At 49.6% G+C, this 27417-nt stretch overlaps 2 protein-coding genes and 2 long non-coding RNA genes across 9 annotated transcripts in view; 1 reads left to right on the plus strand and 3 right to left on the minus strand.

The window, feature by feature from the left end:
- The window catches only part of Spatc1 (spermatogenesis and centriole associated 1), a 19857-nt gene extending 12139 nt beyond the window's left edge, over positions 1-7718 (minus strand). The window contains exons 1-2 of the mRNA XM_046449154.1: positions 7514-7718; positions 7470-7475 (exon numbers count right to left, since the gene is read on the minus strand). Coding sequence (XP_046305110.1) covers positions 7470-7475; positions 7514-7718 — 211 coding nt within the window. The remainder of the gene's footprint in view (positions 1-7469; positions 7476-7513) is intronic.
- LOC124095806 (uncharacterized) lies at positions 1792-18284 on the plus strand. 6 transcript variants are annotated; one of them, XR_009227175.1, is made up of 7 exons: positions 2233-2727; positions 2975-3061; positions 3231-4067; positions 7251-7294; positions 7499-7704; positions 8956-9042; positions 17214-18284. It is a non-coding gene; the product is annotated as an uncharacterized LOC124095806 (long non-coding RNA). The 6 variants fall into 6 exon arrangements; XR_009227176.1 differs by adding an exon at positions 1792-1873 and having other exon boundaries at positions 2640-2727; positions 3231-7704; XR_009227174.1 differs by adding an exon at positions 1801-1888 and having other exon boundaries at positions 2640-2727; positions 3231-7704.
- On the minus strand, positions 18223-20851 carry LOC124095807 (uncharacterized). The gene is made up of 2 exons (XR_006852613.2): positions 19404-20851; positions 18223-18441 (listed from the first exon to the last, which is right to left on the minus strand). It is a non-coding gene; the product is annotated as an uncharacterized LOC124095807 (long non-coding RNA).
- A 3065-nt stretch (positions 20852-23916) lies between these two features.
- Grina (glutamate ionotropic receptor NMDA type subunit associated protein 1) lies at positions 23917-27162 on the minus strand. Its single transcript, XM_046449173.2, has 7 exons — positions 27009-27162; positions 25682-26054; positions 25487-25599; positions 25214-25414; positions 24963-25091; positions 24722-24865; positions 23917-24634 (listed from the first exon to the last, which is right to left on the minus strand). The coding sequence occupies exons 2-7, from the start codon at positions 26028-26030 to the stop codon at positions 24485-24487; spliced, it is 1086 nt and encodes a 361-aa protein (XP_046305129.1). The 5' UTR covers positions 26031-26054; positions 27009-27162; the 3' UTR covers positions 23917-24484.
- Between the last annotated feature and the right edge of the window lie 255 nt (positions 27163-27417).

A 27417-nucleotide genomic window follows, 5' to 3' on the forward strand; every position in this document is an offset into this window, starting at 1 on the left:
AGGAGGATCACAAGTTCAAAGCCAGCTTCAGCAAGATCAAGGTGCTAAGCAACTCAGTGAGAACCTGTCTTTAAATAAAATACAAAATAGAAATAGGGCTGGGGATGTGGCTCAGTGGTTGAGTGCTCCTGAGTTCAATCTCTGGTACTCCAAAACAACACCACCACCACCAACAATATCCTAACTGTACACTTTAAGGAACTAGAAAAAAAGGACTGAAAGCAAGACCAACAAGAGAAACAAACAAATCGGATTATGTTTTAAAAGACATCATCAAGAAAGTGAAAAGACAATCCATAACCCAAAAAGTGGGAAGAAAATATTTGCAAGATATATATTTGATAAGAGACTGTAACTAGCATATATGAAGAACTCCCACAACTCATCAATAAAAGGACAAACAGTCCAGGGCTGGGGTTGTGGCTCAGTGTAGAACGCTCACCTAGCTTGTACAAGGCCCTTGGTTCGATCCTCAGCACCACATAAAAATAAATGAATAAAGGTATTGTGTCCACCTACAACTAAAAAATGAATATAAAAAAGTCAAATAGTCAAATTTATCTGAATAGGCATTTTTTTTCAAAGACATACAGATGACCAATAAGCATATGATCAGGGTCAGCATTATTAACAAGGAAATGAAAATCAAAACCACAGTGCAATACCACTTCACACCCACTAGGAGGGCTAAAATTAAAAATAATCACATGATTACAAGTATTGGCAAAGATTTGGAGAGATGAGAATCCTGATACATTGCTGAAGGGACTATAAAATGATGCAGTCATTGGAAAACAATCTGGCAGTTTCTCCGAGAGTTAAACATAAAGTTACCATATGACCCAGTAATTGTACTCCTTGATACACGAGAAAGGAAAACATGACTGCCCAAAAACTCACACCTGCACGTTCATAGAGGAGGAAGCCACCCAAAGTCCACAAACTGATGAATGGACACACAAAACGGAGTCCATTCCTATCACGGAGTAAAGCCCCGCAAGCCCAGCTCTACCCAGAGTACCCACTCCGGCTGGAACACGCCTCCTGAAAGGAGCCAGTCATAGAAGGCCATGATCCAGATGACACGGAATGCCTAGAATGGGCGAGTCCATAAAAAGTACAGTACCAGATCCTTGCAGAGAGCTTCAGATTTGCTGCATTTGTTTGTTCATATTATTATCATTATTTGGCACTGGGGATTGAACTCAGGGGCATTCGTCCACTGAGCCACATGTATTTTGTTTAGAGACAGGGTCTCACTGAGTTGCTTAGCTCCTTGCTTTTGCTGCGGCTTTTGCTGAGGCTGGTTTGAACTCGCCATCCTCCTGCCTCGGCCTCCCCAGCGCTGGGATGACAGGCGTGCGCCACCGCGTTCGGCTTTGTTTTAATTATTTAGGATCCAGAAAGAGTTGTCACGTCAGAAAAGTGAGTTTAAAAATAAAAGCAAATGTCTGAGATTAAGGCAGTAGGTCGCGTTTCAGACTGTTGGAACTTCTGGTTCCCCCCCAACCTGTCTTCCCCGCGCACAGGCACCTGGCTGGCCGCGCCCGGACCCCTAGCCCCCTCCGCTTCCCGCCCGGCTCGGCCGCCCCTCGGTGCCGGGCCGCAGCAGGAGACCACCCCTGGACTTTGTGCTGGGAGCGGGGGCCCAGAGGGGCGGGACCACGCCTTGAGGGCGGAGCTTGATGATGGGCGGGTCCTGGGGCGGGGCCAGATGTCCAGCGGCAGAGTCGGTGCCAAGCGGCAGGGGAGGGGCCGAGGGGCGGGGCCAGAGCAAGGCAGGGGGCCTGGCCGGCTTGGGGCCGCCCGGGTCCTAGCGCGACGCCGCTGCCGGGGGCGGGAAGCGAGGAGGCCCGGGAGAGGAGGAGCGAAGGTGTCTCCAGCGGAGGTTTCCACAGCGGTGGGGGGAATGTGGTGGGGAGGGTCCGTGAGGGGAGTTCGTGAGGAGGGAAGGGTCCGGGTCCCTGAAGGGGGAGGGTCTCAAGGGGGGGAAGGGTCCCGAGGGGGAGAGGGCCCCTGAGGGGGGAGGGTCCCGAGGGGGAGAGGGTCCCGAGGGGGAGAGGGTCCCTGAGGGGGGAGAGTCCCTGAGGGGGAGAGGTCCCGAGGGGGGAGCGTTCCTGAGGAGGGTGGGTCCCTCTTGGGGGAGGGTGGGGGGGAGGGTACCCGGGGACAATGGGGCCCTCTGTGGGCCGCGTTTGAGTGGGATGTCTGAGGGAGGGGCTCTAGGCAGTCCTGCTAGGCCGGGTCTGAGACCCCGGGGGAGTCCGGAGTGGGCCTGGCTCCCGGAGGAGTGGCCCCTAGGGTCTTGGTGTGGGGCCGGGTCCTGGATGGGGAGGTCGGGGGTAAAAGGATTACGGCTGCCCCCTGCTGGAGGAGACTGCCCCACGGGCCGAGGCCGTGCCCGAGGCCGGCAGGAGCAGGAGACGGAGGGGAGGAGGGTGCCAGCAGCCAGAGCCGGGCAGGCCCCCACCCTTTCTGTCCTCTTCATGCTGACTGCTGCCTGGCCCGCTTGGCTTGTGCCACTCAGACCACCTGTCACCTGCCCAGAGGAGCCAGATCTGACCAGCGTGGGCAGGAGCCGGTTTTCCGCACTGTTCTAGCATTTGGACCTCGTTTCCTCTCTCCCTCTGATACTTCAGCAGCCTCCCAGAGACATCCCAGTGCAGGCCTCTTAGCAAGTCCCAGGCGGCCTACAGTCTAGACTCCTGTGCTGGCTTTACCTCCCAGGTAGGAGTGGGCCGCCAAGATCTGAGACTCTTGGCACCTGTTTCTTCTTGGTGAAGTTAATTTGGCCAACAACCAACATTTACTGAGTTCTGGCCACACAGATTGCTCCCTCTGACCACACAGTTGTACCTTCTGGCTTGCTTGGAAAATGATTCCCAGCCATCTGGTTCCAGATCTCTAGTACACTGACCTCTTTGTTTTTACTCCTCTGTGACAACCTTCCTCACCTCCACCTTCCTCTCAACAGCATAGTCTGAAATGTGCCTACGCTCTGGTTGGACTGGCTTCAGTACTCCATCTGCCTGCTGCCCCCATATGCTGTAGAAGGTACAAGGTTGGTGTCTGCTGCCTTTGTAGACTTGATAGATAACTAATGCCATTTAGTCCACTGTGTAGTCAGACCGACTTCCCATGTTCCCCTCCCAGTCCTCTTTTCATCTTCACTCTATTTCAGACTTTCCCCACCAGTGGTCTTAGAGAATGACTTTTTTTTTTTTTTACAGAGATCACTGAAGCCAGAAATCCTCAGTTCCCACAGTCCCTGACCTCCTGACGCTCCCCTTCCCACCATTTACACTGATGTTTCCCTTCCTTCTCTTCCAGGACAGTGGAAGAGATGCTGTTCCTTCAGTCAAGGGCATCTCCTGTAAAATACCCTTTTGTTCTTGTGTGTTTTCAAACATTCTCTCCTGGTTCCTTCAGATCTCTGCCAACTTGAGCTCTATATCCCATGCCCCTCTCCCGCTGCTACCCTCTCTCTACCCAGCTTCCAGCTCCCCTGTCCCCCAAAGCCAAACTTCCTTAAGTGCCACCATCATTTTTTTCTCACCATTTTCTTATTCTTTACCTCACTGTGTGTGACTTTTTCCCAACTATAATGGGGTTGAAATGACTTTAACCAAGGTCACGATGCCAAGTCATTGTTTACTATTTTTGACTTCTTGACTTTTACCCTGTTGACACTTGGTCCCCTCTGAAGCTGTCTCTTCTATGGCATTAAACTTTTGAAGTTTCCTTTGCCTCTCTGAATGCTTCCTTGACAATATCTCTGTCTGTCCTTATTCAAGACTGTTCCTCAGAGCCATTCAGTCCCTGCTGCCTCCTTTAGCATAAAAGAGTAGGTTTTATTCAAGTGAGAAGAAAAGAGATGGAGCTCCCACAAGATGAGAAGGGATCCAAAAGGGGTTGCCCCCTCAGTTTCTCCTTGCTGTATACTCTCTTCCCAGGTGGTCTCACTCCCTCTTATGGCTTCAATTATCAACAACTCTTGGGGTTTTTGTTTGTTTGTTTGTTTGTTTTTGCAGTATTGGGGATTGAACCTAGAGCCTCATACATGATAGGTAAGTGCTCTACTACTGAGCTACAGCCCCAGCCCAGCTCTTGAATCTTTTGTGTTGATCTCTTCTCTGAGCGTCAGGCTCATATTACCACTGTCTCAAGTGGATGTCATAAAATCAGTTTGTCAAAAATACAGCTCATTGTTTTCCTTTAAAATGCATTTGCTTTTTTAAGGTTTACCTCTAGCATTCTCAGGGCCATGGGCAGGAGCACAAGTGGAAGCCTACATATCACATTTGGAGTAGTTGAAAGCACTCAAGCTAAATAAATTATGTTATGGTTTCTTACTCAGACACATAAACTTTTCTAACAACCCAGAAGGTCATATTTGAATTTAGAATTCTTGTGCTTTCTGGAGTGCTGGGCCAGGATGTGGTAGCTTAGGGAAAGCTGACTCCCTGACCCCAACCCTCATTCTGCACTTCTCTTCCCTTCTGGGTTTGGCCCTACAGTACAAAGGGCCATATGCTTTTGAACACCCAAAGTCCCTGTGTCCAAGCTCTGCTCATACCTCCCAAGCTGCATTTCCTTCTCTGTTACTCTTGAATGGGGTTGAATCAGAATCCTGAACCAGAGCACAAGGGAGAAGAAGGGTTGACCCAGAAAGAGGAATTGAAGATTGAGGTCATGAAAGCGAATCAAGAAAAAGATTCATGACCCCATGAAAAAGGTTCATCATGGGAATGGGTTTGGGAACCAGGCAGGGTAAGGAAGTGGCTAGAGGAAGATGCCCTGAGGCAGTTATAAGGATCTGTCTTGGCTGGATCTAGGGATGGCAAGTTCTGCATTCTCAGCAAGTGACATCATACATTATCGAGTCATCTTAGCTGGGAAAGCAACAAACTCTGGATGCTCTCTTTATCCTCCCTCAAATCCAAGCAGTTAGGTTTTCTGTTTTCTTAATAACTTGAATGGATTTCTCTTCATCTTGAAGTTCATGCTATCATCTCCCACCTAAGTGATTGCAACAGCCCGAGTCTAACCTGTCTCCTTGCCTTGGTCTTGTTTCCCTAGAATCCATTTCTCCATAGCAACTGGAATGATCTTTCTGAGTACAAATGTGATTACTCCATTAGAAAGCACAAGTTTCTGCTTATTGCCTTTAGGAGAAAGTCCGAGCTCTTTAGCATGTCATTCACAGTATTTGGTGATCTGACCCCTGCTCACCTCTCTAACTGCATTGTTCAGCTCTTCCTGGTTCCTAACACATATAAAATACCATGCACATACTCCCCAAAATGAACAGCCATATAAATTCACATAAACAATACACATTCACACTATCAGAGATGAGGCATATATGAACTTGAACGCCCACACCACATACATTCCCACACTGTAATACAGTAGCTCACAAATATACACGCTTATAACCCTGTGCGTGTATGCATTCACAACATACTCTGAAAGCTCACACACCACATTCTGTCACGTTCTCCTGCATATTTTCCACACACATTCATACACACTCACATATTCACACCCTGTACACCTCAGTCACTCATACACCCACACCACAAAACTTAAGTACCACATACTCTCAGACCATGCATGCTTACATGGTCGGACCTTTAACCATACTCATCTAGTTCTTATTCCTGCAACCTCTAGCACCAGGCCTTTTTTCAAGCTGGTCTTTCTTCTGGAATGCTTCTTTCTGGGTTGCTTTCCTGCAGAAAGCCTTTCCTGAACCCGAAGCTTGGAAGATCTGAAGGATTCCCTTTAGAATCAAACCTAAGGCTTACTTGTTTAGTCTGGAAGTAAGAAACTAGAGTTTAGCTTCTTAAACTGAGGTTTCTTAAATGTACTTCTCCCAAGCATATAATTTTTGTCACCCTGTCTGTTGTCTCATAGTCCTTAATGGTACAAAATTTAAAACAGGAGGGGTCTGGGTAGGGTGGTCCCTATAGAAATGAAATTCCAGCTGGATGGCAGGGAACCCAGTGGTAGGAGGAAGGGGAGTAAGACTGCAGGGAAGTGACCGCAGACCTGCAGGGCTTTTGTGTCTTGATGCACTTGCCCAGCTTTTCAGAAGTGTGTCTAGTTTGGAGTGAGTCAAGTTCTAGGGATTTGTTTAGCCTGCAGGATCCTCCGAGGGGATCTTTACTTCCAGTGGAGTGTTGAAGCTGTGCAGTGGGTAGGCTGGCAGCATCTGAAGTACAGGGATTGAGGTGAATCAGGGCGGGGGTTGAATGACCCAGCTTGGGAACTCAGGAAGAGGGCCTCAGAGGAGGGTTATTAGTCTCAAATGTCATGCAGAGGTGGAGAAGGATGTGGCACCTAGGAGGCCACCCACAGCCTTTCTAGAACAGCAGCATTTGGAGTCTGTTGCCAAATTGTACAGGCTTAAATAGGCAGAGAACAGAAATCAAAGTCCTCCTCTCAGGGAAGGAGGAAGAGTTCATGTCTGCTGATGAACAGAGGAGAGTGCCAGGTAGGGAGGGCAAGGTACAGTCCCAGGACAGAGCAAAGGTCACTGCACGGGTGAGTGGGCTCTGAGTGCATGTGGAAATTCTACATTGGACAGGAAGGAACACAGCTTCCTCCAGGACAGGAAGGATATTGTAGGGAGGGAAGTGAATGTAACAACCACCAATGTTTTATCATCTGCTTCCACCTTGGTAACCTCTAGCAACACAGGCTGTTAGCCACAGACTCCTATGGCCACCCCCCATCACCACCACCAAATTCTCCCTCTGGTATCTTCAGTGCTAAGCATTTTTTGCTCATAGCTTTCCATTCTTTGAGCTCTCCCTCCTCCATGTCACCACACTCAGTTCTGTGGCCTCTATTGCCTCCTGGCCTCTGAGTACCCGCCACCCCCACCACAGTCTCCACATAGGCTTAGCCCATGGAGCATCCCTTCAGTTGCTTTGCTGCGAACACCTGCACCTTCTTCACTTGCTCTTCTGTCTCACCCTCCTCTGTACATTTCCAGCCCCATGCTAATAGGCTCCACCCTCAGGCTTCAGTCCTGTTTCCTCTCCAAAGCTTCTACATGTGGGTTGTTAGGTGCTTCCTGGCCATTTCTAACTGGACAGTAATGGGGTGCTAATGATGAGGGTTGGGGTAGGCTAAGGGCTAGAGTTGGGGGTCAAGGGTGGGAAGGCCGAGGGTTCATTACATACTGGACCCAGCAGGCTAGCACAGTTGGATTCCAGAGCTGGGAAATTCATGTCTTGCAGTGCTGCTTGGAAGCTTGGTTGAGGGAAGGAGTGCCTACTCTTAGGTGAGTAGAATGGGGACCTAGTTTTGCCTTTTCATTTCTATGGTCCTGTGTGCTCACACTCCCTTCCTTCACTTAGTAGGGCCAATGTCCCCAAGTTTGTTACTATCTGTGCCTTCCCTCCATAGTTTCCTGAGACCCCAAGCACACTGAGTCTCTCCTCACTCAGCAGCCTCACCATTTCCTTCCCACTGTCCTTGGACCCAGGCCTCTTATAGTTACCCTGGCGTTGAGAAGGACTTGCTGCCATCTCTCCGAGCCCACTGGTGAGCCCACTGATGTTAAGGCCGCCTGCCTGAGTCTTGATTGCAGACTTGAGCTCCTGATTCTCCCGAATGAGCCGCACAAGCTTCTTCAGTTCCTCATTCTCCCGCACCAGCCTCTCTATCTGATGCCGAAGCCCCTCATAATTGGTGAGTAGAGACATGCCCCAGGGCAGCAGGGAGGGTGCTGCCCACAGGAGGGCACTGCACCTGGAGGCTGCCCAGGGCCCCGGGCCTTGCCCGGGCTGGAAGAGGGTGCCAGAGTCTGCAAGGCTGGCCCAGCGGGCCCTGGGTATTGTGAGGTCAGAGGTTGTGCTCTCCTCCTGTCCTCTACTCTAACAGGCTCAGCTTTCCGTGCTGCCAGGCCTGTGAACGGCCCTACCTTGACCTGGAATGTCCTGACTCCTTCTTTTTGGCAGCTTCACTCTCAAGATGCCTCCTCTGCAAAGCCTTCTTTCCCCCACTGCAAGCTAATTGCTGCCTGCTGGGCTTCCCCAGCAGATGTGTCCTGTATCATAGCACCTGCCCTGCTTCTGTGCTGTTAGCTCCTTAATGCTATATTTACTGGCTTTATGGTGTGAACAGGGATTGTGCCACTCCTCTGGAGTCCCCAGCATCCAGCAAAGGGCCCAGCTTAGTGTAGGTAGATAACCAATGAATGTAAAATGAAAACTCATCACCTTGCCTTCCTGGGCAGATGACCTTTCTTTATGATCTTGGGCATGCCTGGATTTAGCCCATCAGCCTCTACCTGAGAATACTCTGCCTTGGATGCCTGGACATTGGCCCATAGTTTCTTCTGTCCCCAGGTGCTCAGAACCCTTCTCTGGATGCTGGCCTAGGGGCTCCCTCATCCAAGTAACTGGCTCCCTACAGCTTGGTGTTTCCATTTCTGGACTCTTATCCCAAATCCCTGGAGGTAATTCCTCCACATCTGACTCTCTGCTCCCCAGCTCCTTGAATTTTCCTGACTTTAGTTGTTTAAGAACCCAAGACCCCTAAACGCAGTGCACACGCCTGTAATCCCAGAGGCTCAGGAGGCTGAGGCAGGAGGATCATGAGTTTAAAGCCAGCTTCAGCAATTTAGTGAGGCCTTAAGCAACTCAGTGAGACTCTGTCACTAAATAAAATACAAAAAAGGGCTGGGATGTGACTCAGTGGTTAACAGCCCCTCAGTTCAATTGGTGCTACCCAACCCCCCCAAAACAAAACAAAACAGAACAGTATTACTTACCTGGTTTCAAGAACTCAGGACTCTGAGCCCTCCTTATAGCTATCCCTTCTCTTAGAACTATCTACAGAGAGCTCCACGAATCTGACCTTGGGAGTTGAGGGAGGGTGTGTCTTCATGATCTCCACTGGCTCTATGGGTGTCTTTTGACAAACCTCTTCATGGGGCAGGAAGAGGTACAGGCACAGGCCAGTGAGCAGGCTCCTGGAACGTCGTGGAAGTGAAGAAGCGGGAGATGAAGCCGTGCTGCCATCAGTGTGAGTTGAGCATTCTACCTGAACCTCACAATGGGGGGGGCCCTACCCCGTACTCTGATACTCCTGAGTGTAATTCCAGCTGAGTCTCTCTGACCCCAGGCATTCTTTTCCTTCTTTCTAACTTGATAGAGTATCTCTGGTCATGAAAATTGGCTTCTCCTTAGGCTGATACAGTTTATAATGGTTTCATGAGTGTCAGTTTGGGTAGGCTGTGTGCTCAGGTGTTTAGTCAAATGCTAGTTGAGACATTTTATAAAGGTGTTTTGCAGATGTAATTAACATCTACAAAATGTTAGCTTTAAGTAAAGGTTACTTTCAATTGTATGGGTGGACCTCGTCCAATCAGTTGAAGGACTTAAAAGCAAAAGTTTTAAGCCCAGAAATAAAGAGTTCTATCTTGGGCTGGGGTTGTAGCTCAGTGGTGGAGCAATTGCCTCGTGTGTGTGTGAGGTACTGGGTTCAATCCTCAGCACCACATTAAAAAAACTAAATAAAAACAAATAAAGATATTGTGTCTATCTACAACTAAAAAAAAGAGTTCTATCTTGAGATGTTTCCAGTCTGCCCTACAGATTTTGGACTTTCCAACCTCCACTATTGCATGGACCAATTAAAATAAATGACCTAAAATAAAAGGATTCTGATTGATACACCATCTTTTTTTTTTTTTTTTTTTTTTTTGTAGCAGTGTTTTTTCCCTCCAAAAACATGTATATCACCAGTTGTGTTAGGAATTGGGATCAGTGCCAGTCATCACAGGCATTGTTCTTGTCTGATCAAACTTACAGAACATAAACTGAACATTCACAATGAACACATGTGGGTGTAGAGTCACCTTTGTGATGAATGCTGCTAAAGGTGGCACTGGTGCTCGGAGGGGGAACAGTGGGTGAGTTGGATGCAGTTGTATGAGGGCAGCCTTCCCTGAGGAGGTGACAGTTGAGATGCGGTGAGGGAGAATATCAGTGTGGGAAGAGCTTTCCAGCAGAGGGAAGAGCCTGTGCGAGGCCTAGGGGGTGCTCTGCCAAAGGAGAGAGGACATATGTGCCAGAGAAGGGTGGAGTGCAGCTCACCACAGGACTGATGCTGATCTGCATCCTGAGTGCCTTGAGAAATCCTGGAAGGGTTTTAAGGAAGCGGGTGTGGGGATGGACTGGAGGGAAAGAGCTGCGGAGTGGTATGCCACTGCAGTCCTCCAGGCACGTGATGAGAGCAGTCTAAATGCAATTGGTGCCACAATGGAGATGAGAGAATGGCAAGGCAGAGGGACAGTGGTACTAGATGGAATGGAATTGGGGATGGTGAGGGCGAAGGCAGGGATAGCCTTATAGCTACTGGCAAGGGCAGTGGAGACACTGGTTATACCAACCCAGCAGTGGGGAAGACCAAGTTCAGAGCAGAGATCCTGAGTCAAGTTTGATCATGGAGATCAGAGAAGGAGCTGGGGATCTGTGCACCAGGTTCTCAGAGTAGAACCTGCTGTGTGGCTGGAAAGATACATTTTGAAGTTATCAACTTCTAGATGCAGCTGAAGATTTGCAAGGGGATGAGGTCACATGAATCAGTAATGAAGCAGAGAGAACAGGTCTTAGGCCCAAGTGCCTGCAAAGCCCATAGGGTGGAAAAGCCCATGAAGTGGGCAGAGGACCTGAAGAGCTGGCTGAGGAAGCCGCGCACAGGGGCTATTTCAGGGTTATGAAGCAGCAATACTATCTAAAGCTCTGGGAGGCCAGATGAGAGGAGACTGAAAAGTGCATCTGCCCTGGTGACTTGGAAGTCATTTGTGCTGTCTGGGCAGAGTGATTTGGCCGACTCCAGATCAACAAGTCTGGCAAGCTAGTGGGAAGGTAAGGTAGAGATGGGGGCACACACAACCCTTCCCAGGGGTTTGGTTGTGCTAAAGGGAATGTAGAGAGAACTGTTGCAGATTCTTCCTTTAGCATACCTTTCCTTTCTAGCAGCCTGGTGCCAGGGAAGACTGTGGGGGCTTCTACCTGGCCTCCATGCCTCTACCTTCCCCAGCCTCTTCTGAGTCGCAGTGTATAATGGAGGTCCTCCAAAAACTCCCAGACTCCCCCCAAAATGTTCAGTTACAACCTCCTGTCGTGTCTCACATTTATCTGCTCTCTACTCTTTTGTTTTAATATTTATTTTTTAGTTGTAGTTGGACACAATATCTTTAATTAATTATTATTTTTTTTTAAATTTATTTTTTTAGTTATAGGTGGATACAGTATGCCGCGTCCGGCTAACTGAGCCGAGTCCGGCGAGGGACGGCGGGGTTAAAAATACACAGGACACCAAGGTTCTTCATCCAGGAGGGAGCGTGTGCGCGCTTTATTGCCAGATTTGTTCCCCTTATATATCTTTTTAACAGCTGCGGGAAATTACTCAAAAGTGAGGAGGGGAGAGTAATAACTGCGTCCTTGGGTTACCTTCACGTCACCGTCCCCTATCAGGAGGCTCGAACAGGTCAAGATGTTCCCGAGAGACACATATGTGCGAGGCAGATAAACAGGGAACCGCAAGCCCGCGTCATGGCCTTGTGAGCTGGCCACATTGACATGCATAACAAAGAACTGGGGGTTGAGTCCCCAGGGGCCAGGGCGGGCCTGCTATCAGCACAGTATCTTTATTTTATTCTTATGTGAGGCTGAGGATTGAACCCAGTGCCTCACGCATGCAAGGCGAGCGCTCTCCTTCTGAGCCACAATCCCAGCCTTTATTTATTTATTTTTATGTGCTGAGGATTGAATCCAGGGCCTCGCCCATGCTAGGCTAGTGCTCTACCCCTCAGCCACAACTCCAGCCCCTCTCTCTAATCTTATTTGCTCTTTATTCCAGTTTTCTTGTCATTAATTTTGTTATGGTATATCCTTTTGTATCCTAATCTGTGGGTCTGATTTGTGATAGGGAACAGCAAAAGTTTAAAGAGTGAGGGAGTCATCCCAAAGTTTATCCACATCCATTTGGATAATACATTTTAGGGTGAGAGTCTGGGGAGTGGGAGGTACTGGACTTCCCTGTTCTGTCTTCAGTCTAGCTCATGTAGGCATTTGGACAGAGTCACTTGGGAACGAACCGGGGTTCTTTTTGGGGAGGCAGGGGCAGGGAGGTTCTGGGGATTAAACTCAGGGGTGCTTTTACCACTATAGAGCTACATCCCTAGTCCTTTTTATTTTTATTTTGAGACAGGGTTTTGCTAAGTTGCTGAGGGTCTTGCTAAGTTTCTGAGGCTGGCCTTGAAGTTGTGATCCTTGTGCCTCAGTCTCCCAAGTTGCTGAGATTATAGGAATGTGCTACTGCACCTAGCTGGGCCAGGACTTCCCTTGAGTACAGGGAGGTTGAATTTGTAGGAGTGATAGGAACCTCCAAGGATCCACTCAGGGTTTACATTCCTCACAGTTTCCTTAGTAACTTTCTACTAACAAACCTCAGTATTGTCCCACTTGCTTATACTGAGTCAGATCTACTTTTTCTGGTCTTGGGTCATTGGTTTTTGCAGTTTGTCCCCATTCAAATTTGCTTTTTTTTTTTTTTTAATTTTTTAATTCATCTCAGCCTTCCAAGTTGGCAAGGCCTTCAGAAGGATCTTTGCTTCGTCTTGGTTGCTGACAAGGAGAGGGATTTGTCCAGTCTGGACTCCCACAGATGTAGCTGGCCCTTGACTGCCAGTGTTGTCCTGGACATCTGGGCAACTCCTTTCTACCCCCTCACTTATACTTCAGATAATGAAAAAGCAATGGCTGACATTTACTGAGTGCTTGTTATATGCAAAGGCACTGTTTTCACCATCCTAACAACCCATGAGGCAGAGTGCCTCATGCAACAGGTAAGGACAGAAGGACAAAACCAGGTTTTCCCAACCGTCAAGGTCAGTACTTGATGCAGGCAGCATCTTCTTGATTCTAGTTGTCCTCTTTTGCTGCACAGCTCCAATAGAGAATATAATTTTTTGTTTTGTTTTGTTTTTTGGTATTGGGGATTGAACCCAAGGGTGCTTAAACACTGAGCAATATCCCCAGTCCTTTTTTATAGTTCATTTAGAGACAGGGTCTTACTAGATTGCTTACAGCCTCACTAAATCGCTGAGGATGGCTTTGAACCTACAGTCCTCCTGCCTCAGCCTCCTGAGCTGCTGGGATTACAGGTGTGCACCACCACAACTGGTGAGAACATAATTTTGACATGATCTATTGGACCTAGACTCTGCCTGGAGGAGAGATTCAGTGACATTCCAGGAGGATGAAGGCCACATCATATCTTTTTTTAAAATATTTTTTTAGTTGTAAATGGGCCTTTATTTAATTTATTTATTTGTATGTGGTGCTGAGGATTGAACCCAGTGCCTCACACATGCCAGGCAAATGCTCTACCACTGAGCTACAGCCCCAGCCCCACATCATATCTTCCTCTGTGTTCCAGAGCCCAGCACAGGTCTTGGTACAAAGTAAATATTCAATAAGTGTACAAATGTACTGTCATTCAACCTGTTTTATTTTTTCTGAAAGAATTCCACCACAAAAGCTGAAAACTTATGTTGACTGTAAGAACAGGCAAGATGCTAACTGGCCTTCTGAGTGTCTGAGGACAAGTCTCTGCGTTTCTCTTTTTTTTGGGGGGGGGCGGGGTTATACTGGGGAATGAGCTCAGGGGCACTCGACCACTGAGGCACATCCCCAGCCCTATTTTGTGTTTTATTTAGAGACAGGGTCTCACTGAGTTGCTAAGGGCCTTGCCATGGCGCAGCCTGGTTTTGCACTCAGTCTTCCTTCCTGTCTCAGCTTCCTGAGCTGTTGGGATCTCAGGTGTTTGCCACCACACCTGGCTCCATTTTCCTCTTGATGAGTCTATAGGGCTTGGGAAGGCAGATTGCTCCCAGGAGTTGGGGGCATCTGCTTGTCTACCTGAGACCCTGCCAGCTAGGACTGGGAAGAGGGGCCTCAGAGGAAAGGTTTATGAGGGCTTGGCTAGAAACAGAGACTTCTGGGAGTATGACCTTGGTCATCAACCCCAGGTTCAACCATTTATGCTCCTAAAGGATCAGGAGCTAATGCCAAGACAGAGACAGGAGGGCTCTGTCAGGCTTTGGAACCTGGGTAACTTCCCTGTGTTGTTGGCTCCTTGCCTTCCCCCCACCCCCAGTACTGGGGGTAGAACCCATGGCCTGACACATGGTAGGCAAGCTCTTTCCCACTGAGCTACATCCCCAGCCCTGCTTTTTATAAGGCAGTGTTTGAAGGGCAGCAAGGAGGGGCAGAGCTCGGAGACTAGCATCTAAGTTAGAGTTGAAAACCACGAAGGGTAGCATGGAGGCTCTGTGAGGGGACACTAGGATGATGTCATACCCTGCTAGAGGTGTGGTTGGGGTTCTATACCCTCCGACTTTGTCTCAGTTCAGACCTATAACAAAGGACTAAAGAATAGGCAACTTAAACAACAGACCTCTATTTATCACAGTTTTGGAGACTGAAAAGCCCAAGGTCAAGGTGCCAACAGATCTGGTGTCTGGTGAGGGCCTGCTGCTGGTGTACAGATGGCTGCCTGCTCTTGTGTTCTCACATGGTGGAACTTAAAGAGAGGGAGGAAGCAAACTTTCTGGTGTCTTCTAAAAAGGACACTAATCCCATTCATGAGGGCTCTACTCTTCACCTGATTACTTCCTAAAGGTCCTACTTCCTATACCATAACACTGGGGTATTACGGTTTAGATGTGAGGTGTCCCCCAGCAGTTCATGTGTGAAACAATGCAAGAAAGTCCAGAGGTAAAATGATTGGGTTATGAGAGACTTAACCTGATCCTCTGACAGGGATTAACTGGATGGTAACTATAGGCAGGTAGGGTGTGGCTGGAGGAGGTGGGTCATTAGGTATGCCTTTAGGATATATATTTGTCACTGGTAAGAAGACTCTGCTTCCTTGTGTAATGTTTTGAGAAATTTTCCTCCTCCACACTCTTCTGCCATGATGTTCTGCCTCACTTTGGGCCTAGAGCAATGGAGCTGGCTATCCATGGATTAAGACCTCTGAAACCGTGAGCCCCCCAAATGAACTTTCTCTCCTCTAATTGTTCTTGTCAGGTTTTTGGTCACACCAGTGAAAAAGCTGAGTAAAAGAGGGGGTAAAGATTTCAATATATGAATTTTAGAGCTACACATTTGATCCATAGGATACTCCAAAACCCTAATCTCAGAGCCATGTCACTCCAGCCCTGGCCTTTAATTCTCTCTTTCCTCATATGGTCATGTATCAGGTAAAGTAATGCACGTACAACAATTGGGGTACTATCTGGCACAGAGTAAAGTTAAGCACATTTCCCCATCAACCAGTAGATTTGGAAGCCTGCTAAGCCCAAGGCACATTGTGGGTCCTGGAGGACAGAGCAAGGAGGGAACAGCAAGGAATGTGGGAGTGAGTCTCCATGTGCGCTCTGTCTCTCTCTCTCTCTCTCTCTCTCTCTCTCTCTCTGTCTCTCTGTCTCTCTCTCTCTGTCTCTGTCTCTCTCTCTCTCTGTTTATATTGCCGGGAACTTTCCAATACATCCAGGCATTTCCTGCCTGGAAGATGCTCACAAGATCTGGGTTGTGGACAGAGAAAAAGGCATAGTGGTTAGGTGGGCCTGGGATCTAACAGGCCTGAACTAGGGTACCTGTTCTGGTGACTTATGACTAAATGATACCTCAGCTTATTCCTGTGGAGCATGGGGCAGCAATGTTGTCTTGTGGCCACTGAGGACTGTGTGTTTGGTTATTTCTATGCAGCAGGATCCATCCCTTATTGGTACAAAGAACACAGCAAGCTGGGGCACACAGCTGTAATTTCAGTGGCTTGGGAGGCTGAGGCAGGAGGATTTCCAGTTCAAAGCCAGCCTCAGCAAAAGCAACCCAGTGAGACCCTGTCTGTAAATAAAATACAAAATAGGGCTAGGGATGTGGTCAGTGTTTGAATGCTTCTGAGTTCAATCCCCGATACCAAAACACAAAAAAATAACAGCAAAGGCCTGCTGACATGGAGCCAACATTCAAGTTGGAAGACGGGCAATGGACAGATAAAAGGTTGATAAATGTTGGTATTGGGGCTGGGGGGGTTGTAGCTTAATGGTAGATCACTCGCTTAGCATGTGCTTAGTACGTGGGTTTGATCCTCAGCACCTCGTAAAAGTAAATAAACAAAACAAAGGTATCGTGTCCAATTACAACTAAAAAATTAAATATTTTTTTAAAACTTAAGAAAAATGTTGGTGTTGAGGGAGGTAGCATGAGGAGGGTTAAACTGGGAATGAGGGAAGCAAGAAGGGAGAATGTTGTTTGTTTAAAGTTATTGGGAAGGCCTCCCTGTCAAGGCAATGCTTTTGAAGGAGACCTGAAAGAAGATACAGAGAACTGAGAAAAAACCCCAACCTTTCTGAATAGAGGGGACAACAGTGGAAAGGCCCTGGGGCTTGTGAGCAGGCTTGGTGTGTTTTTGAGACCATCAAGGAGGCCCATGAGATGGAGGGGAATCGTGGGGAAAGGGGAGGAGCAAGTCAGAGAAGTTGGAGTAGGGGTCTGTAGGCTGGGATAAGAGCTATGAATTTTACACCCAGGGAAATGGAAGGGCTTGGGGGCTTTTGAGTAGAGAAAGGAACTCCTCTGATTCAAAAAATTATATGATTGGTGAGTCCTAAGGCTGCAGGAGAGTAGCCTTGGTTAGGTCCCTCAAGCCCATTATCAGCCTATCCAAAGGCTCTTGGTGAATCTTGGCAAATGCATGGACACTGCTTGGCTCTGCCCACTTCCCTTGCCTCCTCTGTTTCAGGGTGAAGTCCAGGCCTCTTGGACTTTATAACTTTATGGATGCCAGTTCCTCCCTGTATACTATCCCTGACACCCTATGTCCCATGCACCACATGAGCCTGCCCCACCCCGAGTCTGTGCCTCTAATGCTGGGACACTGGGCCTGACCTGGTACTGTGGTCACTCCCCTCCTGGCCCCCATAGCCAGGGGCAGAATTGGCAGGGCTATCTCAGGTACAGCCTGATCCTGAGTGAGTTTTCCCTTTCCCTAACCCTTAGCACAGTTGAATCAGAATAGACCTTTCCAAAGCAATTTTCATTAGGAACCTCCATGCCTTTTGATCCTGTGCCAATCCTGATGTCTGTTCTTTGTTTTTCTTCTTCTTCTTTGTGCAGTATTGGAGATTGAACCAGGGGCCTTGTGCATGGTAGTCAAGCACTCTACTACAGAGCTTCATCCCCAGCCCAATCCCTATATCTGGGATTCAACTTGGTGATCTGATCAGAATGAGTGAGTATAGGCTTTGAACCTTTTTACATTAAAGTAGTTCTTCTGGGCTGGGGATATAGCTCAGTTGGTAGAGTGCTTGCCTTGCATGCATAAGGCCCTGGGTTCTAATCCCCATCACCAAAAAAAAAAAAAAAAACCCAAAAACAAAAATCAGCAGTTCTTCCTCTACAGTCCTGGGGAGGCAAGTGAAGAGCCTGGGTCTTGAAGGTCCATTAATTATAACCAGGTGTTCATTCAGCACTGATAACTTATATCTGACCCTGAAGACAAACCAAGAGTAGGTGTCATTTATCCCTGCTCCATAGGTGAGTCTGTCCAACCTGTAGTGACCTTACACTCCCAACCCTGCACATTCAGTGGAAGGCTGAACTGGATATAAAAGCTCCTCAGACTCCTTAAACTAGGGCCTTCTGTCATCTGCCACTTTCCTCTGCCCTCACTAAAGACTTCCCAGGCTCCAGGGACTGCATTTAGTACTTGGGCTGGGACAGCTTTACGAATGAGTCATTGGTATTACAAGTGTGGGGCACTGTGCCCAGCAGAAGAGGGTCTTTTCATAGTAAATCTTTCATATTTTCTTTCTTTTTTGGGGGGAGGGTATACCAGGGGTTGAACTCAGGGGCCACAACCTTAGCCCTATTTTATATATTTTAGATACAGGGTCTCACTGAGTTGCTTAGTGCTTTGCTTTTGCTGAGGCTGGCTTTGAACTCTGATCCTCCTGCCTCAGCCTCCTAAGCCACTGGGATTACAGGTGTGTGCCACCACGCTTGGCCCAATCTTTCATATTTCCTGAACTTGAACCATGTTAATGTATTACTAACTATAAAAACAAATATATACCATTAAATGGAGTGGAATGAAGGAGAGTATGAAGAAGGAGTTGCACAAGAATACCTTAATTCATCCAGCTTTTATTGTTGATGAATCTGTCAATATAATCAATCTTCCCTTGTATATAGTTTGTTGTGTCTGTTTGTTTTGTTAATAACATTTATGATAATCTTTACCTCATTTTGTTTTTCTTGTTGCACTGGTAAGATCTTCAATATAATGTTGACTTGAAGGAGTGATAGGAGATACCCTTATCTCATTCCAGTCTTAAGGAAAAAGCTGTCAATAATTTGCCATTAAGTATGATATTTGCTGTAGGAATTTTATAGACTATTTCTTGTTGGATTAAGGAAATTCTTATCTCTTTCTAATTTGTTAAGAGTATTTTGCTTTTATCACAGATGAGTAGTAGAACTGACCAAATGCTTTTTCTTAAAATGATCATATGATTCTCCCATTTTTCTGTTAATATTGTTACAAGTAGATTTTTGAATATCAAAATCTACTTGAATTCCTGAAATAAAGTTCCTGGCCTCATGCATGCTGTGCCCATGCTCTATCACTGAGCTATATTCCCAGCACTCCCCACTCCCCTGCCACTATTTTTTTTTACTAAATTGCCAAGACTGGCTTCAAATTCTCAATCCCCCTGCCTCAGCCTCCCAAATAGCTGGGATTATAAGCATGTGCCACTCTTCTTTGCTCTCTTTTGACATTTATTTCATGACTGCAGTTCAGCTATGTGTGTTTGGATGTTTTATCTAGCAATTTTAGATGTTGAGAGTGGGAGTTGCAATCCCAGATCAGTTTAGTCCACTGTTTTGTCTGCAGTCTCCAAAGGAGTTTAAACAGGGGAGTGACTATCTTGAGTTCAGAAAGATCCCTTTGTCTTTGGTATTAGGAGCTGCCATAGAATTGATCAGGGCCTTGACTTGAGAGAAAGGCATAGATCTGAGAGGTGTTCAGAAGATAGAATTTGAATGCCCAAGGATCATGATAGTTGGGACAAAGTGGAGGGTTCTGATCCTATTAGTAGAGTCCTCCGAGAACCAGGAAGCTTCTGGATAACAGTGAAAAGCTGGCCAGAGTAGAATGAAGGAGAGTATGAAGAAGGAGTTGCACAAGAGTCTCAAGGTTTGGAAGTGGTAGCAATGGGTGTCACGTTTCTCAGGACTAAAACACTCAGGGTCACTCCAGGGGAACTGGGCTGCATGAAATAATCACACAAGAGACAGAGATACCTTTTTCTTTGGGTCCTGTGATGGCTCCTCTGACCTTAGGCATCCGTGGAAAGAAAGAGAGCGCATGCGCACGGGCTGAACCTTTTTATTGGGGGGAAGCCATTCAAATGAGGCAAGGGGTCAGGTTTTGGGGGAGTTGAGTCTAGCTTCATGATGTCTGCTGTCAGCAGATTGACTGACATCTAGGAAGGCCACACCCAAAGGCAGAGCAAGAGAAGGGGACACACAAAGGGAGTTTCCATGGAACATTCTATCCCAAACAGGGCAAAGGGGTAGGATTATAATAGAATAGGTGAGTGTGGCTCATACCCAGGGTTATGCCCACTCAGAAGACTGGCCTTGCTATCCGAGCAGGGGAAAAGACCGAGTCACAAGATCTTTCAGATTTCCATGATGGAAGGCGAGGGAACTCAATGTGGCTCCCCACCAATGGGGAGATGTGGACAATGGAGCAAAGTGCGTCAAGAGGTTAAAGGGAAAAGAGGCATTACATTTGGGACCTCCTGAAAGGTGTTCAATATTCTACAGTGCTGAGACTAGGTAGACAGTCAAGAAACATCTGTCAAGTATTTTGGTCTCAGAATAGGCCAAGTCATACTTCTGCATGGGAAGCAGCATCTGGGTCACACTGAGGAAGGGGCCACCTTGGGAGCCTGCATCAGATCCCCTGCTTCCACCTCCCCCTTGTCCCTGAGAGCAAGTTCTTCCTGCTTATACCATCACCGTAATCTTCACTGATTTCCCTGCCTCTGCTTAGACCACTTCAGGTTCATCATTACCTGCAAAATACGCCTTAGACTGTGCATATCTGCCCTCAACTCACCTACTCAACCACCTGTTCCTCCCCCATGCATCCTTTCCTCCTCCTACCTCCAGTTCCCACCAGTGTGCCTCACACATCTCCTAAGGCTTTTAGTTTGCTGCCCTTAATCCTGAGATGCCTCCCTACTGGTGGTGATGCCAAGCCAAAGTCCAGAAGTCTGTAGCCTTCTCTGTCTCTGGTCCTGATTTGGTTGGTGCTTGTGTGGCTCATCCCATGTAAAGTTCATTCATTCATTCCATGTTTAACATTGTGGTATGCCAGATCTGGGACTAGGTGCTAGGTGGGTGTTGAAATTCACAGATCACAGTCTTTATCCTGAAGATGCTTCCAATCCACATATGCTGAACAGTAGCCCTGATGAGCCAGAGAAATGGCAAAGAGGACCTGCACTGATATCATGGAGCTAAGGTCCAGAGTTGGCCCCACAGTGTTTTATTTTTTTTGGTACTGGGGATTGAACTCAGGGTCACTAGACCACTGACTTAGCCACATCCCCAGCCCTATTTTGTATTTTATTTAGAGACAGGGTCTCACTGAGTTGCTTAGTGCCTCACTTTGCTGAGGCTGGCTTTGAACTCACAATCCTCCTGCCTTAGTCTCCTAAGCCACTGGGATTACAGGCATGCACTACCATGCCTGGCTTTTTTTTTTTTTTTTTTTTAATATTGGGAATTGAACCTAGAGTTGCTTAACCATTGAGCAAGATCCCCACCCCCCTCCTTTTTTTTTTTTTTAATTTTGAGGCAGTCTCACTACGTTGCCAAGGGCCTTGCTAAGTTGCTGAGGCTGGCTTTGAATTTATGATCCTCTTGCCTCAGACTCCTGAGTTACTGGGATTACTGGTGTGCACTACAACACCAGGCTCCCAATGATAGTATTGCTCAGGAGGGTGGGAAATGTGATGGAGATGTGAACATTGTATTCCTTAGATACTGGTATTGTTTATTCTTTTTTTTTAAAAAAAATATTTAATTATGACTTATGTAAATAAGTGCTTTTTAAAAAAATACTTACATTTTATGTGGTGCTGAGGATCAAACACAGTGCCTCACAGGTGCTGGCAAGTATTCTACCATTGACCCCAGCCCAAAAAGTGCTTTTTAAAAAAATATATTTATTTTTAGTTGTAGATAGACACAATACTTTATTTTATTTTTATGGTGCCGGGATTGAACCCGGTGCCTCACGCATACTTGGCAAGCGCTGTACCACTGAACCACAACCCCAGCCCCAATAAGTGCTTTTTTAATTGAAAAATAAACTCACCTTCTTTGGCCTGAGTACAGTTAACTGTGCCAACAGTTTCCAGTGAAACCCCACTTGGGCATCCACCTATAGTTGAACAAGTTGGACTACTTACTGCTCCCGGAGGCAAGGGCAAATGTATACTACGTAGAGCCATGTGGAGTCATGGTTAGGGTTAGAAAGGACTTCCTTACAGGAAGTCCCACAGGACCAAGTTGGGTAACCTGGAGGAAGGTTTCAGTCATTCTGTACCTGGTGTCTCAATACCTCTTTATCTAAAAGATAAACTGCAGTGAAGCTAAAGCTGTCAGTTGTGAGGGGGTAGCAGTCACTCAGCCTGGCCAGCTTAGGGTGCTTCTAAGACTTGTACGGCTTGCACAATGCCTATGTTTTGTCTGTGTTTAGACATGAGAGGGATCTTATTTTTGTCATGATTCGTCATGGTAACAGAGGCCTTGTGTGTTATTGATATTCTGTGAAATTATTTATATTTTAAGTAGAACACCACACCAAGGCCACTATCTGTGAGTGCCAGGCCAGCTCCTAACAGCACTAAGGGCTCTATCTGTGAGTACCAGTTCAGCTTCTAACAGCACCATGTCCTTGCAGATAGGACCAGGCCAGCTCTTTGGTGTGGAGAACTGCTTTTCTTTCTTACCTGAGAAATCATTGTGTTGACAATTGCTATGGTTCCATTTAGCTTCATGCATCAATGTGAGCACCTTCTACCTGTTCGTCTGCCCAGCCCAGGTGCTTGGATTCCTTATTTCACTTGATTGTCTCTATTTTGCCCCTGCTCCCCTTGCCCTGCATGCTCAGCTTGATCCCTTTGCAGCTGAGCTGACTCCTGATGCCTCTGAGATTATTTGCTTGTAGCTCCTCCTCTTTGCTTTCTTCACCTGTCTTCAGCTCCAGACTTCCTGTACATCCTATTTCTGGGCTTGTCTTCCTGAACACCATCCCAAGTTGGGTAACCTGGAGGAGGCTATGGCTCATTCCTTACCTACAGGACAGGCCCAAGCACTCCCTCTTTGACCCTGAACTTCTTACAGTAAAGTCTTTGTTCTGGATTGCCTGGCCCCCGAGTCCTGGCGGACACCTCTAGACTCCCAGTGGTTTCTAGAAAGACCTCTTCCCCCAGCCAAGAATTTGAAAAGTTTGAACTTTTTGAGAATACTGCCTTGCATGTTTTGCTCAGAGGATCTCCTACCCCACTGACTTTCTCTTTAGCCAAGGGATGATCTATATTTCCTCTTTAGTGTAATCTGAGTGGTCTGTATGTGAGCTAATACTGAGCAGATTTCTTCTCACCAGCATCCCTGGAGGAGTAACTGGACTTGCTTAAGGGAATGCCAGAAAGGGAGGCTGGGTAAGAGAGCTGCTTTACCTGCTGCATCTTGGCAACTGGAAAGGCAGTGTGCATCCATGCCTTGGCAGAGGGCTATGAACAATGACAGTTCTGCACAAGGTCAGGGCTGGGACTGAGCTGAGAGCCAGAGAGCAGGTGGGCAGAAGGCAGGATCTAGGTACCAAGCTAAGGAATGTGGACTTCATCCTGAGGGTGGCCCTGGTAGAGTCTTAGGCAGGTGGACTATGTGATCCACATCTCAGAAGTATATACCTGCTGGCTTGGAGGATTGGTAGGCATGAAGAGGCCTGAACAAAGCAGTGGAAGGCTGGTAGGGAGAGCAGTGATGGAGGAGGAGGACAGCAGCTTCTGGCCTGGGGAGATAATACAGGAACAGCAGGTTTCAGGGAGGGTGCACATGGCTCTGGTGTGGTGCACACAGCTGTGTGCTCTGTGAACATCGGGTGGCTTATGGTGTGTAGGTCCCTTAATGTACCTGAAGTACTGGTACTAGTTAAGCAAGTTTGCAGACAGGCTGGTGGGGAGGAGGAATATCCCCAAGAAGAGATTCTCCTGCCAACCTGGATGTAGTCTGAGGAGGAAGGCCACAGTGGCCAAGGGTGCCTCAGCCCCAGAGCTCAGAAGCCCAGTAGGGTTCAGACAGGGTTGGACTCCAGGCATTGAACCACCTTCTGTGGGGATCGTGCAGATCTGGACAGCTGGCTCACTTGGGATGCATAGCCCAGCTCAGGGTGGGTTGGTGGGTAAGAGCAGGGAGAGGCATGCAGAACAGGCTGAGGCTGGGGGCTCTTGAAGGGACCAGGTCAGGTGCCAGATGATGCCAAGGCCTCAGTCTCCATGTAGCTCTCTGCCAGGTGTATCCTTCCCAGAAGCACTTCCCATTGTGTGACCTGGTACCACACCTTGCCTCAGGGTCTCTGTTCATCAGCTGAAATCCCAGTATACTTCTTAAAAGCTTGTGTTAGTTCCTATCCTAAACCTCTGTTAAGGCCTCTTCTGTGCCCCTCATCAGCTAGGGTGCCTGCAGCTCTCACATCACGGAGGAATTGGCAGTGAGAAGAGAGATGAGAAGCAGAGAGCAGAAGATCCCATTTATTGGAACTTTAATGACAGCAGGACGAGAGGAAGGCTTCCTCCTTTCCTGAAACATGCCATCTTCTCTGCTCTCAGGGCTCAGCAGAGACCCCCAACCTGTGTGTCCCTGAGAGCAATGCTCCAGGTGGAGGTGGGGAGGGAAAAGGAATATTCTATGCCAGGCTGGGGAGCTGGACAGGAGGGAAGACGTGCACCCTCACCTCTTGGCTCAATCCCTCTCCCCTGGGACCTGGTGTTGCCCCCAGACCCTGGGGTGGGCTGGAAGACGGGGCTCATGCAACAATGAGTCAACAGGAGGTGGCACAGAAACGCAGCCCTACTGCCCCTTGGGTGGGGCTGGAGGGCTAAAAGGGGCCATGCTGTGGCCACAGTGGGTCCAAACGGAAGTATCTGCAGTATACATACAGGAGGGTTGGAGAGGGGATTCCCCCTGCCCTGGGCTGTGTCTGGGACCAGAGAGAGGGAAGTACAGGTGGCCTTGTCATGTCAGGGGCAGGGTCCAGGCCAGCCATGCCACCTGAGCAGGGCACAGCAAGCTGGGGGAACAGGCTACTCCTTGGCGCGGCCAATGATGGTGAGAATGTACAGGAAGATGTTGATGATGTCTGTGTATAGGTTCAGTGCTGCAAACACGTACTCCTCTGGGCTCAGGGACAGTTGCTTGTTCCCCAGCAGCAGCTGTGTGTCCACTGCCAGGAACTGAGGACGACAACACAGTGTTGCTGAGGGACAGCCCCCCACCCACCCAGTTTCCCCTCAACCATGGCCTCTTACCCCCTCACTCACACAGGTGAAGAGCAGAGCGCCCAGCGAGGCATACACGATCTCCAGGATGCGGTTCCGGATGAAGATGCAGAGGATGGCGAAGATAAAGAGCACCACCATGCTCACCAGGAGCACGCCCATGCATGAGGTGAAGTCATAGCGGGTCTGGGAGGACAGAGAGGAACAGGAGACTGTGGGTGCTGGGCCCTGGGAAGGCCAATGGGCCCCAGGGCCGCAACCCTGAATGGGTGAAGGTCCTCACCTGCATGGAGAAGATGACTACTGTGAAGCACACAGCTGTGGTGATGCCCACAGCCATGATGACCGCCTCGGTGTTATAGAAGCTGGCTATCATGCCCACCATGTAGGACAGGCTGATGGTCAAGACTGACTGTGGGAGAAGAAGACAACACCCCACCCTGGGTGTGCAGAGCTGCTCCCAACCACACCCCAGGTCCCTGCCCTCCACTTCTCCATAGGCCTCAGGGGCCTGGGCTCATGTTTGGGGGTTACCAGTGCCACAAGGTTCCAGGGATGCTTTCGCCGGAAGTCCCCACAACAGCTGAGGACAATCAAGGAGATGAAGAAGATGGCGTAGGAGACATAGTAGGTCCAAACATTCTCCCGGACGAAGCCCTTCACTTCCCCAACAAAAGTGAACACAGCCACTGTGGACAGGGTCACTGACAGCTGCAGGGTCAGCACCAGGAACACCTGGGGAGGTAGCAAGTCAGAGCTCCACCCCCAGCTACCCCAGGGCTCCCTACCCCACAGAGAAGGCCCTACCTTGCGGATGAAGGCCTGCCTGATGCTCTTGTCGTCCCAGTTGGCAGAAGGGAAGTCCTGGTTGTCATAGTAGGATGGGGGCCCCTCCTCCTGATAGTTTCCAAGCTGTGGCGCTGGGGACACAGGGGCTGGGTCAGTGCCACTGCAGAGCAGCTCTGCCCTTGCCCCTGCCCCCCAGCCTTCCCCATCACTCACAGTCAGGGTCCTGTGACTGGAAGGGCTGTGGTTGTCCATAGGGGTTGGGAGGGAAGGGGCTCTGTGGGTAAGGCCCTTGGGGGTAGCCTCCTTGAGGGTAGGGGCCCTGAGGGTAGCCCCCTTGGGGGTAGGGACCCTGAGGGTAGCCCGCTTGGGGGTAGGAGCTGGGGCCTTGGGGATACCCTGGTTGACCATAGGGGGAAGGCTGGAAAGGGGGCTGTGGGTAAGGGGCCCCAGGGTAAGGAGGCTGAGCATAGGGAGGCATGGGAGGCTGGGGCCCTCCAGGATATCCAGGGTTGGGGGGAGGGTAGTTGTCCCCAGACACCAAAAAACTCTTTTCATGGGACATGGCCTTCCGTTCTGCCGGCTGCCCCTAGAGGAGAGAGAGAGAACGGTCAGCCCTGACTGACGGTCACTGGAACCAGGCCTGTGGCAGCCCCACCTGATGCCGAGAACCCAGGAGGAAGGAAGGGAGCATGACCCTTGCTCTGGCCTGTAGGAGTCCTGGAGCCCTGGGGCCAGAGCGGGTGGGGACCGGAAGGCCATGGGCTTTCAGAAGGGTCAGTACTAGGCCAACCCTGGAGATGGGGGAGGGTACGGATGAGGAGAGGAGGGGGGAAGAAATGGCTGTCAGCCTCTGGATCTGGGACTCTGGAGGAGCCTTGTCACGGCCGCCAGCGTCCTGGGGTCAGAGCTCAGCTGCAAGGGGGTTGGGGGTGCGGCTGAGGATGCGTGGGGTGTGCCTGGGCCCTCCCCTCCGCATCCCGCCCCTTAAGCAGCTCGAAGGGGTCAGAGCCGGCGGCTATTTCTATCCCTGGAAATCCCCACACCATCTGTGACCCACGGAGCCCTGACCCCCCTCCCAAGTGCGGGCCCCGACAGTCCCTCGCTCCCAGGGAAGGGAGCAGGCGTGGACTGGCTGCTGGGGTGACTGCCAGTGGGGTACGCTAGGAACAGCGGGGTGCGGGGGTGTGGGGGGGATGGAAGCGAGCAGAGGGCGTGCGGGGAAACAAAGCAGGCGTGGGGGCGACGGGGGTTGGGGGCTGCCTCAGGACCGTACCGTGGGCGGGTGGGCCCTCCGGTTGGGTCAGAGCGTTTCGGGAAGGCGGGTCCTGCCCCCGCCGCAGCGCGCCGCCCCCTCCCTCCAGCTAGGGCCACCGCAGCTCCCCGCCCCCACTGCCGCCGTCATCCCGGGCAGAGCGGGCCGCGCGCCCTGCCTGGACCGATGGACTGACAGACCGAAAGCGGCATTACTAAGCTGCGCAGGGATACACGGGGGCAGCTGCCGCGGGTCAGGCACATTCTTGCGCTTGGGCTTGGGACTCACCGCTCCCGGGGCGCCTCAGGTGAGAACGGTGTCGGCTGCTCGGCCGCGCGGTGATGGCCGGTGCGTCCGCACCGGCACCCGCACCCGCACCCGCTCAGCGGCCAGCTCCGCTGGGCCTGCGCCTGCGGCTGGGGAGACGCAGCCGGGCCTTGTGACGGGGCGGGGCCTTGTGACGGGCCAGGGGCGGGGCCTTCTGAGGGGCCGGGCCTGGGAATGCCCGGCGTCTGCGCGGCGGCGGCGGCGGCGGCGGCGGACCGCAGCAGTGCATCTGACCGCCTGCTCTTGGCCGCCGAGCAGTCAGCGCCCAGGCCTGAGGCCAGAGGCTCTCGTCCCACATTCCGCCAAGGACTGGGGTCGGGCCGTGAGAGCTGAAAACCCCCGGAGGCAGGGGCCTGTTCTAGCTCCTTGT

The sequence above is a fragment of the Marmota monax genome, unplaced genomic scaffold, assembly GCF_021218885.2.
Source record: "Marmota monax isolate L192 unplaced genomic scaffold, Marmota_monax_Labrador192_F-V1.1 WCK01_AAM20220418_F8-fsc00073, whole genome shotgun sequence".
Classification (NCBI taxonomy): Eukaryota; Metazoa; Chordata; class Mammalia; order Rodentia; family Sciuridae; genus Marmota; species Marmota monax.